This window comes from Capricornis sumatraensis, chromosome 9 (assembly GCF_032405125.1).
Source record: "Capricornis sumatraensis isolate serow.1 chromosome 9, serow.2, whole genome shotgun sequence".
Lineage (NCBI taxonomy): Eukaryota > Metazoa > Chordata > Mammalia > Artiodactyla > Bovidae > Capricornis > Capricornis sumatraensis.
In genome coordinates this window covers 89393956-89406966 of record NC_091077.1, presented here as the reverse complement: position 1 = coordinate 89406966, position 13011 = coordinate 89393956, and the positions used below count along the sequence as shown (strand labels likewise).

At 37.2% G+C, this 13011-nt stretch overlaps 1 protein-coding gene across 1 annotated transcript in view; it reads right to left on the bottom strand.

Moving 5' to 3' along the window:
- The window catches only part of POLR3G (RNA polymerase III subunit G), a 31959-nt gene that overhangs the window by 15776 nt on the left and 3172 nt on the right, over positions 1 to 13011 (bottom strand). The window contains exons 3-4 of the mRNA XM_068981290.1: positions 4116 to 4172; positions 583 to 633 (exon numbers count right to left, since the gene is read on the bottom strand). Coding sequence (XP_068837391.1) covers positions 583 to 633; positions 4116 to 4172 — 108 coding nt within the window. The remainder of the gene's footprint in view (positions 1 to 582; positions 634 to 4115; positions 4173 to 13011) is intronic.

The following is a 13011-nucleotide window of genomic DNA, read 5'->3' as shown; positions in this document are numbered from 1 at the left end:
TGCGTCTCCTCAACAAACCCTTCCCTGACCTCCCAGTGAAGACGGTGTGCTATGCTGAATGTTTTTACTCCATCTGACTGTAAGCTCTCTGAGGGTGAGGATTGCTCCTCCTTTGCTCACTGGCTTATCCCTCTTAGCGCAGGGGCTGGCAATAGTAGATGCTCAACAGCTTTTTATTTGGTGGGATTATGAAGGAAAAACACAACAAAAACTTTCACTTCGGCATTTTGCGTACACCATAAAGTTCTATTCTACCAGTTCCCAAATGTTACCAGTTCCAAATGTTGTAGTTAAAAACTCAAAATAAAGCCAGTATAATCATTTAAAAAATTTCAAATATACAAATGAGAATATCTACAAAATTGAAAAGTCTTTCCTAGCACTTCAAAATTCCTAATTAAGGGGAAAACAAACAAAAAATCAAAAGCAAAAAGCACTGATAAAATAATCAAAATATCAAAAATACTTTCAGAAAAAGCATTTAGAACAATTGAGTGTAACTTTATATTGACAATTTCATATAGATAGAAGTTAAGCAATAACCTTTTCCTATCTGGATTATTCTTACATTAGTTAATGTACCTTTTTTGCATTTTTTCCTTGGCATCAACTCTCTAGGGAGTCTTCTCCAATCTGTGTGTACAAAAGGAGAAATAAAAAGGGCTGTTTCCTCTGGGAATTACTGGCACTGGGTATAACTATTTAAAGAACATGAGAGTGCCTCATGCAATGGAAATAAAATTTAGTATCTGTATAGATTTACTGGGGATTAAACTATAATAGTGATATATTTTCTCCTATAAAGAAAAAAATTCATTACAATACCTTTGAAATACTTATAAAATTTCTATAATATTCTTTTAAGTTAAATAATATTTATATAATTAATTTCAAGTACAAGAATTTTCATAATGAAAAAATATAGAAAAATACTTATGGGCATGACAAGTTATTCATAATACACTGTTAAATTTTAACAGTTTTTAAAACAATATATATATAATTCCATTAAAAGAATAAACCTAACATGTAAATGCTTCAACAGATGTATATTTGTACAGAGAAAGCTCTAGGTTGGAAGCAAAATATTACAGTAATTCCTTGTGTTGGGATTATAGCTATTTTCCTTAAATGTAATTTATTATTCAATTATTCTGTGTTTTGTACATGTTCTGTAGTTGATATGTATTTCTTACATAATGAAAAAATTTTTTCAAAGTTAAAATATGTGACCATAATCCTAATATATGTAAAACTAAACAATTTAATAATTATAGGAAGACTTTAAAATTAAAAATAGAAATAGCTATGGAAAAGTAAATTCCTTCCATTTAATGATTTTGCCTGCATTAGCTAAATAATTCCTCTAATTTGTCGCTTGTTCTTCTTTTTTAAGCTTAGAGACAATCAGAAAAGTGAAGCAACATGAAAATAGATTAAAAAAATGCTGCCTACTAATAAAAAACTCAGTACTGTTTGTAGAAAATACTTTTATATCTCAAGCTATTTTTCCTGAACTAATAAATTTTGCTTTAAATATTAGGTTGGTATAAAAGTAATTGCAGGTTCAGACTGTGAATTTTAAATCATTATCAGTTCAGTTCGGTTCAGTTGTTCAGTCATGTCCAGCTCTTTGCCACCCCATGAATCGCAGCATGCCAGGGCTCCCTGTCCATCACCAACTCCCGGAGTTCACTCAGATTCACGTCCATTGAGTCAGTGATGCCATCCAGCCATCTCATCCTCAGTCGTCCCCTTCTCCTCCTGCCCCTAATCCCTCCCAGCATCAAAGTCTTTTCCAGTGAGTCAACTCTTCGCATGAGGTGGCCAAAGTCCTGGAGTTTCAGCTTTAGCATCATTCCTTCCAAAGAAATCCCGGGGTTGATCTCCTTCAGAATGGACTGGTTGGATCTCCTTGCAGTCCAAGGGACTCTCAAGAGTCTTCTCCAACACCACAGTTCAAAAGCATCAATTTTTCAGCACTCAGCCTTCTTCACCCTTCTTCTTCATTATAAATCATTATAACTAGGCTTAAACACATCTTTATTAATCAAAATAGGAACCATTACAATCAACACATTTTTGCCAATGAGAAATAAGTTTGTTTATTCCTATAGCGTAAAAATCTGTGCTTCAGAATTTGCGCAATTCTCAGAAATCATTTTCTGCCTCCAGCTGGTTATGCAAGCATTTTCCCTACAAAAACTTGTCAAGATGCTTGAAGACATGGTAGTCAATTAGTGAGAAGTCAGGTGAATATGGCAGATGATGCAAAATTTTGTAGCCCAATTCATTCAACTTTTGAAGCACTGGTTGCGTAATGTGCGGTTGGGCACTGTTGTACAGAAGAACTGGACCCTTTCTGTTGACCAATGCTGGCTGCAGGCATTGCAGTTTTCAGGGTATCTCGTTGATTTGCTGAGCATACCTCTCAGATCTAATGGTTTCGTCAGCATTCAGAAAGCTGGAGTGGATCTGACAGTGGGCATCAGACCACCAAACAGTGACCACGACCTTTTTTGGTGCAAGTTTGGTTTTGGGAAGTACTTTGGAGCTTCTTCTCGGTCTAACCACTGCACTGGTCATTGCTAGCTGACAAATAAAATCCACACTTCATTGCATGTCACTATCCGATCAAGAAATGGTTCACTGTTGTATAGAATAAGATGACACATCAAAATGACAGTTTTTTTGATTTTCTGTCAGCTCATGAGGCACCCACTTATCAAGCCTTTCACCTTTCCAATTTGCTTCAAATGCTGAATGACCATAGAAAGGTTGATGTCAAGTTCTTTGGCAACTTCTTGTGTAGATGTAAGAGGATCAGCTTTGATGATGGCTCTCAGCTGGTCACTACACTCCTCATCTTCAAGGCTCTCATCTCCTTTGTAAAACTTTTTGAACCATCACTGCCCTATATGTTCATTAGCAGTTCCTGGGCCAAAGGTGTTGTTGATATTGAGAGTTGTCTCCATTGCTTTACGACCCATTTTGAACTCAAACAAAAAATCACTTGAATTTGCTTTTTGTCTAACATCATTTCCCTAGTCTAAACGGCAAGTAATTTGTCCTTAGCCAAAAAAAATAGACACATAAAGCAAGAAATGAGCATTAAAATGAAGTATAACATAACCACATTTAAGAATGTATTCCAATATCAAACAACAAAGTTCAACAATAAGAAAACCACAGTTACTTTTGCACCAACCTAATATGTTTGTTTTCATAAATGATCCATAGGTGATCATGACAAAGGACTTAAACAGAATCATTCAGAGACAAATACTTATTAGTAGAAGAAATGAGAGACCTAAGAGGAGTGTTTCCAGAGGGACACAACATTATTAACAATTAGCATTGAAAAGAGATGCTGTAACTCGGGAAAGCAATCAATGCTGTAAATGTCACTTAGGCTTCTGCATACAGGCAGTTTCTGTAACACACCAAGGACAGAGATGTCAAAGGGAAGAGTGCTGAAATGAGGAAACCTGGGTTTTACTAAAATATTCCAAGTTGCCTTGACAGGTCACTGCGTTTCTATAGCAACTGTTAATTTTCTACAAAATGAAGTAGATGAGATCTCTGCAGCCCCTTACACCTTGCCTCTACCAAGGCAATTTTGTGAATGCCGGAAAAAAAAAAAACTCTCTTAGGTATGGTTCTGTTGAAGAGGCACATTAACAACCAAAAAGAGTCTATGCCTGCTGAAAAGAAAGGAAGATACACAAGCTCGGCTGAAAATATTCTTAAAGCTAGACCTGGTTCCTCCTCAAAAGCTATAAAATCACTCAGGAACACAGAAGTGAGTACTATTAGTATTAAAGATGAAAACTGTGATTGTATCAAATGAAAATGGAAAATCCAATGAGTTTGGCCAGCCCTATTAAAAGAAAAAAAAAATATCCTAAGAACTTCTACAATATCACTTCAAATATTCCTTGTTACAATATAAAAATCTTTTCATCTTAGTTTTCAAAAGATTTATGTTGCTAATTAATTACAGGAAGAGAGCCAGGCTCTATTTTCCCATAGTGAAAATAGCAAATTGGTCCTAAAAAGACATGGTAGGGAGAGCCTTTGAAGATTAATTTTAACATTTTAAGTTTTATGGTTACCTGGTATCCACTCTTCTTTGTACACCTTCATATATCTTTTACTATATCTTTCAATATCTAGGAAAAAAAGATAGAAAAAAGAATTTTAAAATAATTGAAAATACCAGGTAACACCTTTTATTTCCAATACAGGGAGTTTAATGTGTTTCTGGACACATACTGAACAGAGTAATACACATCTAGGGAAGTGGCAAGAAGCACCCGAGAATAAATGGCTGGGGGTGAGCAGAGACCAAAACCCTAATTAAAGTTCTCAGTAGCAGATAATCTGATTCATCTCTGAGAATTTTCACAAAAGCCCAAAGGCAAGTCAGGAAGCCACTTACACAAAAAGTCGGGGGTGGGGGGAGGGGGAGGGCTGTGTATCTTCTCTTTTCTTCTTGTGACACTGGCCTCTAGCTCCCAATCTTTAAATCTCGTGTAACTGGGAGGTATTAAGTACCTAAATGAGGATGGAGGGCTGTTTGCTTACCTCTAATAAAGTAAGCAAATACTTAATATACACAGTCAGTCTTCTCAGGGAGACACTTTTCACAACCACTGGGAAAGACAGTGGAGAAAAGGATAGGAGGAGGCAAGGTTGGAGATCAAACTAGTCCATCCTAAAGGAAAGCAACCCTGAATATTCACTGGAAGGACTGATGCTGAAGCTGAAGCTCCAACACTTTGGCCACCTGATGCAAAGGGCCAACTCACTGGTAAAGACCCTGATGCTGGGAACGATTGAGGGCAGGAGACAGAGGATGAGATGGTTGGATGGCATTACAATGAGCTACCACTTTACACCCAGTTGGATGGCTAGAACTAATAATAAGTGTTAACAAGGCTGTGGAGAAACAGGAACCCTCATACACTGTAGGTAATATAAAATGGTGCAACCACTCTGGAAAATAGTTGGCAGTTCCTCAAAATGTAAAATAAAAATTTACCATCTGACCCTAGATATACAACAAAAATGACATGGTACACAAAAACACATACATGAATGTTTACAGTAGCATTATTCATGAAAACCCCACTGTAGAAGTGACCCAAATGTCCATCAACTGATGAATGAACAAAGTGTGCTATATACATATAATGGAATATTATTCAACTAGAAAAAGGAATGAAACACTGATACATGCTTTACTATGTGTGAACCCTGAGACCATTATGCTACGTGAAGGAAACCAGTCACAAAAGAATACACATTAAGATTCCATTTATATGAAATATATAAAACAGACAAAGCAGATTATAGGGTGCCAAGGGCTGAGGGAGGGAGGGGACAATAGGGATTGATACTAAAGGGTATGGGAGTCTCTTTTCAGGATGATGAACCAATTCTATAAATTAGATAGTACTGTTGGCGGCAAAATTTTGTGAGTACACTCAAAGGGACTGAACTGTATATTGTAAAAAATAAATTTTATATATCTGGATTTTTATCTCAATAAGGCTTCCCTGGTGGCTCAGATGGTAAAGAATCTGCCTGCAATGTGGGAAACCTGAGTTCAGTGGCTGGGTCAGGAAGATCTCCTGGAGAAGGGAATGACAACCTACTCCAGGATTTTCTTGCTTGGAGAATCCCATGGACAGAGGAGCCTGGCGGTTATGGGCTACAGTCCATGGTGTCACAAACAGTCAGTCACGACTGAGTGATTAACACTTTCTTTCACTATCTCAACAGAGCTGTTATTTAAAAAGAAAGAAAAGTAATTATTGGGAATTTTAATAAGCATTAAGTAAACTCAAACTTATACTCCACTATTTTCTTGGTTTTGAAGGTATATTTGCCCAAAATGGGCAACATCCTTTGAATACAGCTAAGTGTGCATCAACTGTGCATTGGGAGTTTGTCATGTGCAAACATTAAATATAAGTATTTCATATATCCTATTCTGGACTTCAAATACATCTTTAATAAATTCTAACATATTACTTCTGGCTTTTCTCACACCTGTACCACCCAAGTGATTCTAGATTATAAATATATTTCTATTAACATGATCTAGCTTATCATTATGTCCAATTCTTCTTGTATTTGCACCATCAAAAAGTAATGCTTTAAAAAATTTTTATGGCTCACACTTCTGTTGAAGAGAGGATGGCCCAGCCATTTTCATTTTCATTATTAAATATATCATTACCAATTAATATGATCAATCCAATAAATTGTTTCACTTCTACATTATCTATTTCCTTTCAGTCTTCTTTGTCTTTGCCTTTGCTTTCAACAGCTGTCTAGTTACAAATATTTGGTACATAAAACCCAACAAAAAAGAAAAAAATATGGTCATATGTCATTTTAGCAAATGGAATTTTCCATGTTCCTACCACAAAATATTATGTGATAAGGTCCATTTCAAAGATTAACTATATATGAGAACACCATATTTTCCTTTTCTTTCTTCAAGAGACACCGTTTACTTATTGATTCATAAGTTCGAGAAAATTCATCTAGGATACTGTCATCTGAAGACTCAGTGTGAGGCTCTGCTTATACCATCAATACCACCAGCAATATTAGCATCAAGAGGCTCCTTTCTCTTTGCATTCCTCTTCTGATTTGTCTAGTAACTGAAACATGTTCCTCTGCCAATTTTCTTCTCTGCAGTTATGGGTAGAAAATGACAATTTCTGAATTCTAAATTATATTCTATGAAAGCTAAACAAAACCAAAACAACTATACAGACAGGAGTCTCTCCAGAATTATTCTATAGCTTCTTAAAAATTAATATTATATTTTGGCCAACACAAGGATGATATAACAGTGATGATTTATTTCAGTACTGCACAATGCTTCTATGCAATTTCATTATTCTTCCATTTTGTATATTTTAGTCTTTTCTAGCGTGCTGCTGTTGCTAAGTCTCTTCAGTCATGTCCAACTCTTGTGCGACCCCATAGACAGCAGCCCACTAGGCTCCTCTGTCCGTGAGATTCTCCAGGCAAGAATACTGGAGCCGGTTGCCATTTCCTTCACCAATGCATGCACCCATGCTAAGTCACTTCAGTTGTGTCCGACTCTGTGCGACCCCATAGATGGCAGCCCACCAGGCTCCTCTGTCCATGGGATTCTCCAGGCAAAAATATTGGAGCCGGTTGCCATTTCCTTCTCCATTTTCTAGCATAGTAGAGGCTAATTGATGAAAAATGATGAAATAATATCTATGATGATGAAACAGAAAAATGTTTCTAGGTGCAAGAAAAGTAAGATCACTGAAATTCTAAAATGTACTTTAGATTTAGGAAAGGGTCCAATGGGCAAATACAGGTAATGCTAGGACAAAATAATTTTTCTTCTCTTTTAAAGCAAGTTCTCTCTGTTCCTTGGAAGATCTCTACGAAAAAATAAGTTACAATATCAATCATTACATATAGTAAGAAATGCTCCAAAAAAGAAACTAAAAAATTAAAATGAGGTCTCGTGGACCATGACCATACAGTGAGAGTTAATAAACCAAACAAACTCCATTCATTCAGTAAGAGACCTTGTGGTCACAATGTAGGTAGAGGCAGGATTTCCATTAAGTTTCTGAAGCTCTGAAAATGGCTTACAGAACCATCACCACTGTCACTCCTGTTTCTAGCTTGGAGGACCCCAGTGGTTCAGGAACCTGAGCTGGGAACCACTGGACCAGATGTTCTCTGTGTACCTTTGGAGCTAAAACTCATTAAAATAATAATATTCACTGATTTTTTTCTCTTTATTATAAAAAGAATACATTTCACTGCAGAGAAAATGCCAGTCACTTCTATTACTTCTACCTCAGAACACTATAAACAAACCTGGAATACCAAACAACATGAAAAATGTTTATTCTGGGCCCTTGGTTCTTTGTGAAAAATCTCAATGCCCTGAGCCACCAGGCACTTGATTATCAGCAAGAGATCTCCTACCCTATCTGTCCAAGTCTCTAGAGATTTAGTTTTTTACATTGTTAGTCCATAAGTCTCTCTGTCCTAAAGCACATAGGAAGTCAGTGCTGGGGAAAGGGTAGTGAGGATACGGCGATGGAACACTCCCTAGAATATGGCTTCCTGTGACAGCTGTGTACGTCTATTCAGTCTGGTCAATTCTTTCCCACTCACAGTGTGTATACATACACACTATTTGTGCATGTATATAGATATAATAATGTGTATCTACAGTGTATATTATACTAATCTGTATTCACATATATATGTATATGTTGTTGTTTAGTCACTAAGTCATGTCCAGCTCTTTTGCACCCCATGGACTCTAGTCCACCAGGCTCCTCTGTCCATGAGATTTGCCAAGCAAATATACTGGAAAGGCTGCCATTTCCTTCTCCAGAAGATCTTCCCAAGCCTGGGATGCAACCCAGGTCTTCTGCATTGGCAGGTGGATTCTTTACCATTGAGCCACCAGGGAAGACCATATACGTATATACTATATCAACCACAGTGGGTTTTTTTGTTGTTGTTTTAATAAAACATTACATCAGGAAAGAGAGGTAAACATGTATGTATTCAAAGAGAATATACTTGGATCAATTTGGAAAATTCTATGCGAGAGTTTTCTTCTGAAACAGTAGCAAATGATTCCTTATACTTTTAAATACTTCATTAAGCAATTATAAAAGGTAAAGAGCCTTTTGACCCAGGTATAAGACAGCTACTCCCAGAAATCAGGAAGAAAATTATGTTCCTGGTCTTAATGACTCAAATGTCTTCACGGTATGATGTACTTTTAAATTAGATAGGTACTTTACTAACAGTTACAGTTGGTTAAGTATGTATGTTCCATAGTCTATAGACTAATTTTAAAAAGGGTAAAGTATACCCTACACTATCATTTTTTTTCAATAAAAATGGGTATTTATTAGTTCACTTTATCTTATTTAGTTAAATCTTTAAAATGAGCTTTAATTTCATTTTTAAACTCAAACAGATAAAAGCATGTGACATAATCATGAAAGTAAAAAAAACTCAGTACTTCTGAGGTAAAATGTCAAATAATTTATTATATACCTTCAAGCACCTTTCTTTTGAAAAATTAAATAAACCCATCTAAAATGCTTCTTACAATTATAGGCACATGTGGTATTACTATATAAGACTTCCTTTTTGATTCTTATCCAATTCTAAGTCTTTTAGAAAGAGGGAAAGGGTATGCATTTTTAATATTAATGGAATGAGATGACACTATAGGAATTTCTCATGTTTTAATGATGTTTTGAGAACTCAAGGATGATATCGATCTCTAATTTCAACATTCAAGGGCAAAAACTGAAATCAATATAGTTCTACTGTGCTAAATAACTACTCAGGAATGTATTCCCTTCCTCTGAAACCACTCCTCACTTTTAGTCTGAGATTGTCAAGCCTTCTCCAGCTACAATTTCTCCTCTCTGTCCTTGGCATAATGAATGAACACATCTTTTACATTTTATATTTGATATCAACGGTGAGCCAAAATATAGTTAAGGCTTTCAAAAATTTTAACCCAAATATTAAATAATCAGAGATCTGCTTAAAGATTTATGTATAAGGATAAAAATCACAGCATTATACATATGAGCAAAAAAACTAAAAACAGTCTTAAATCTAACAGCAGGGAACTAAAAGTGGCAAAAAAAAAAAAAAACACACACGTTACAATGAATAATGTTGTAGCCACACGATGGAATACCACTCAGTCATCAAAAATCATGTTTTCTAAGAATATGTGCATAAAATAGGTAACTATTAAGAATCTACTGCATAGCATAGGGAACTTTACTCAGTACTCTGTAATGACCTATACAGGCACAGAATCTAAGAAAGAGTGGATATATGTATCTGTATAACTGATTCACTTTGCTGTACAGCAGAACCTAACACAAGATTGTACACCAACTATACTACAATAAAGATTAATGAAAAAAAAAGAATATGTGACAATGCTAATAATATGCTATTGAGTAAAAAAGGAAGATACAAAGTAACACAAATCCAATTTTGTAAAAGGATATACACATAAAAGAAAAATTAAGGAAAAGGCAAAATGAAAGGATACCAAAAGAGGAACTCCCCAGGTCAGTAGATGCCCAATATGCTACTGGAGATCAGTGGAGAAATCACTCCTGAAAGAACAAAGGGATGGAGCCAAAGCAAAAACAATACCCAGTTGTGCATGTGACTGGTGATAGAAGCAAGATCCGATGCTGTAAAGAGCAATATTGCATAGGAACCTGGAATGTCAGGTCCATGAATCAAGGCAAATTGGAAGTGGTCAAACAAGAGATGGCAAGGGTGAACGTCAACATTCTAGGAATCAGCAAACTAAAATGGACTGGAATGGGTGAATTTAACTCAGATGACCATTACATCTACCACTGTGGGCAGGAATCCCTCAGAAGAAATGGAATAGCTATCATGGTCAACAAAAGAGCCCGAACTGCAGTACTTGGATGCAATCTCAAAAACGACAGAATGATCTCTGTTTGTCTCCAAGGCAAACCATTCAATATCACAGTTATCCAAGTCTATGCCCCAACCAGTAACGCTGAAGAAACTGAAGTTGAACTGTTCTATGAAGACCTACAAGACCTTTTAGAGCTAACACCCAAAAAAGATGTCCTTTTCATTATAGGGGACTAGAATGCAAAAGTAGGAAGTCAAGAAACACCTGGAGTACCAGGCAAATTTGGCCCTGGAATGCGGAATGAAGAAGGGCAAAGACTAATAGAGTTTTGCCAAGAAAATGCACTGGTCATAGCAAACACCCTCTTCCAACAACACAAGAGAAGACTCTACACATGGACATCACCAGATGGTCAACACCGAAATCAGACTGATTATATTCTTTGCAGCCAAAGATGGAGAAGCTCTATATAGTCAACAAAAACAAGACTGGGAGCTGACTGTGGCTCAGCTTATGAACTCCTTATTGCCAAATTTGGACTTAAATTGAAGAAAGTAGGGAAAACCGCTAGACCATTCAGGAATGACCTAAATCAAATCCCTTATGATTATCCAGTGGAAGTGAGAAATAGATTTAAGGGCCTAGATCTGATAGAGTGCCTGATGAACTATGGAATGAGGTTCGTGACACTGTACAGGAGTCAGGGATCAAGACCATCCCCATGGAAAAGAAATGCAAAAAAGCAAAATGGCTGTCTGGGGAGGCCTTACAAATAGCTGTGACAAGAAGAGAGGCGAAAAGCAAAGGAGAAAAGGAAAGATAAAAGCATCTGAATGCAGAGTTCCAAAGAATAGCAAAAAGAGATAAGAAAGCCTTCTTCAGTGATCAATGCAAAGAAATAGAGGAAAACAACAGAATGGGAAAGACTAGAGATCTCTTCAAGAAAATTAGAGACACCAAGGGAACATTTCATGCTAAGATGGGCTCGATAAAGGACAGAAATGGTATGGACCTAACAGAAGCAGAAGATATTAAGAAGAGGTGGCAAGAATACATGGAAGAACTGTACAAAAAAGATGTTCACGACACAGATAATCATGATGATGTGATCACTAATCTAGAGCCAGACATCTTGGAATGTGAAGTCAAGTGGGCCTTAGAAAGCATCTCTACGAACAAAGCTAGTGGAGGTGATGGAATTCCAGTTGAGCTATTTCAAATCCTGAAAGATGATGCTGTCAAAGTGCTGCACTCAATGTGCCAGCAAATTTTGAAAACTCAGCAGTGGCCACAGGACGGGAAAAGGTCAGTGTTCATTTCAATCCCAAAGAAAGGCAATGACAAAGAATGATCAAACTACCGCACAATTGCACTCATCTCACATGCTGGTAAAGTAATGCTCAAAATTCTCCAAACCAGACTTCAGCAATACGTGAACCGTGAACTTCCTGATGTTCAAGCTGGTTTTAGAAAAGGCAGAGGAACCAGAGATCAAAGTGCCAACATCCGCTGGATCATGGAAAAAGCAAGGGAGTTCCAGAAAAACATCTATTTCTGCTTTATTGACTATGCCAAAGCCTTTGACTGTGTGGATCACAATAAACTGTGGAAAATTCTGAGAGAGATGGGAATACCAGACCACCTGACCTGCCTCTTGAGAAATCTGTATGCAGGTCTGGAAGCAACAGTGAGAACTGGACATGCAACAACAGACTGGTTCCAAATAGGAAAAGGAGTACGTCAAGGCTGTATACTGTCACCCTGCTTATTTAACTTATATGCAGAGTACATCATGAGAAACGCTGGACTGGAAGAAACACAAGGTGGAATCAAGATTGCCGGGAGAAATATCAATAAGCTCAGATATGCAGATGACACCACCCTTATGGCAGAAAGTGAAGAGGAGCTAAAAAGCCTCTTGATGAAAGTGAAAGGGGAGAGTGAAAAAGTTGGCTTAAAGCTCAACATTCAGAAAACAAAGATTATGGCATCCGGTCCCATCACTTCATGGGAAATAGATGGGGAAACAGTAGAAACAGTGTCAGACTTTATTTTTTTGGGCTCCAAAATCACTGCAGATGGTGACTGCAGCCATGAAATTAAACAACGCTTACTCCTTGGAAGAAAAGCTATGACCAACCTAGATAGTATATTCAAAAGCAGAGACATTACTTTGCCGACTAAGGTCCATCTAATCAAGGCTATGGTTTTTCCTGTGGTCATGTATGGATGTGAGAGTTGGACTGTGAAGGAGGCTGAGCACCGAAGAATTGATGCTTTTGAACTGTGGTGTTGGAGAAGACTCTTGAGGGTCCCTTGGACTGCAAGCAGATCCAACCAGTCCATTCTGAAGGAGATCAACCCTGGGATTTCTTTGGAAGGAATGATGCTAAAGCTGAAGCTCCAGGACTTTGTACACCTCATGCAAAGAGTTGACTCACTGGAAAAGACTCTGATGCTGGGAGGGATTGGGGGCAGGAGGAGAAGGGGACGACCCAGGATGAGATGGCTGGATGGCATCACAGACTTGATGGACATGA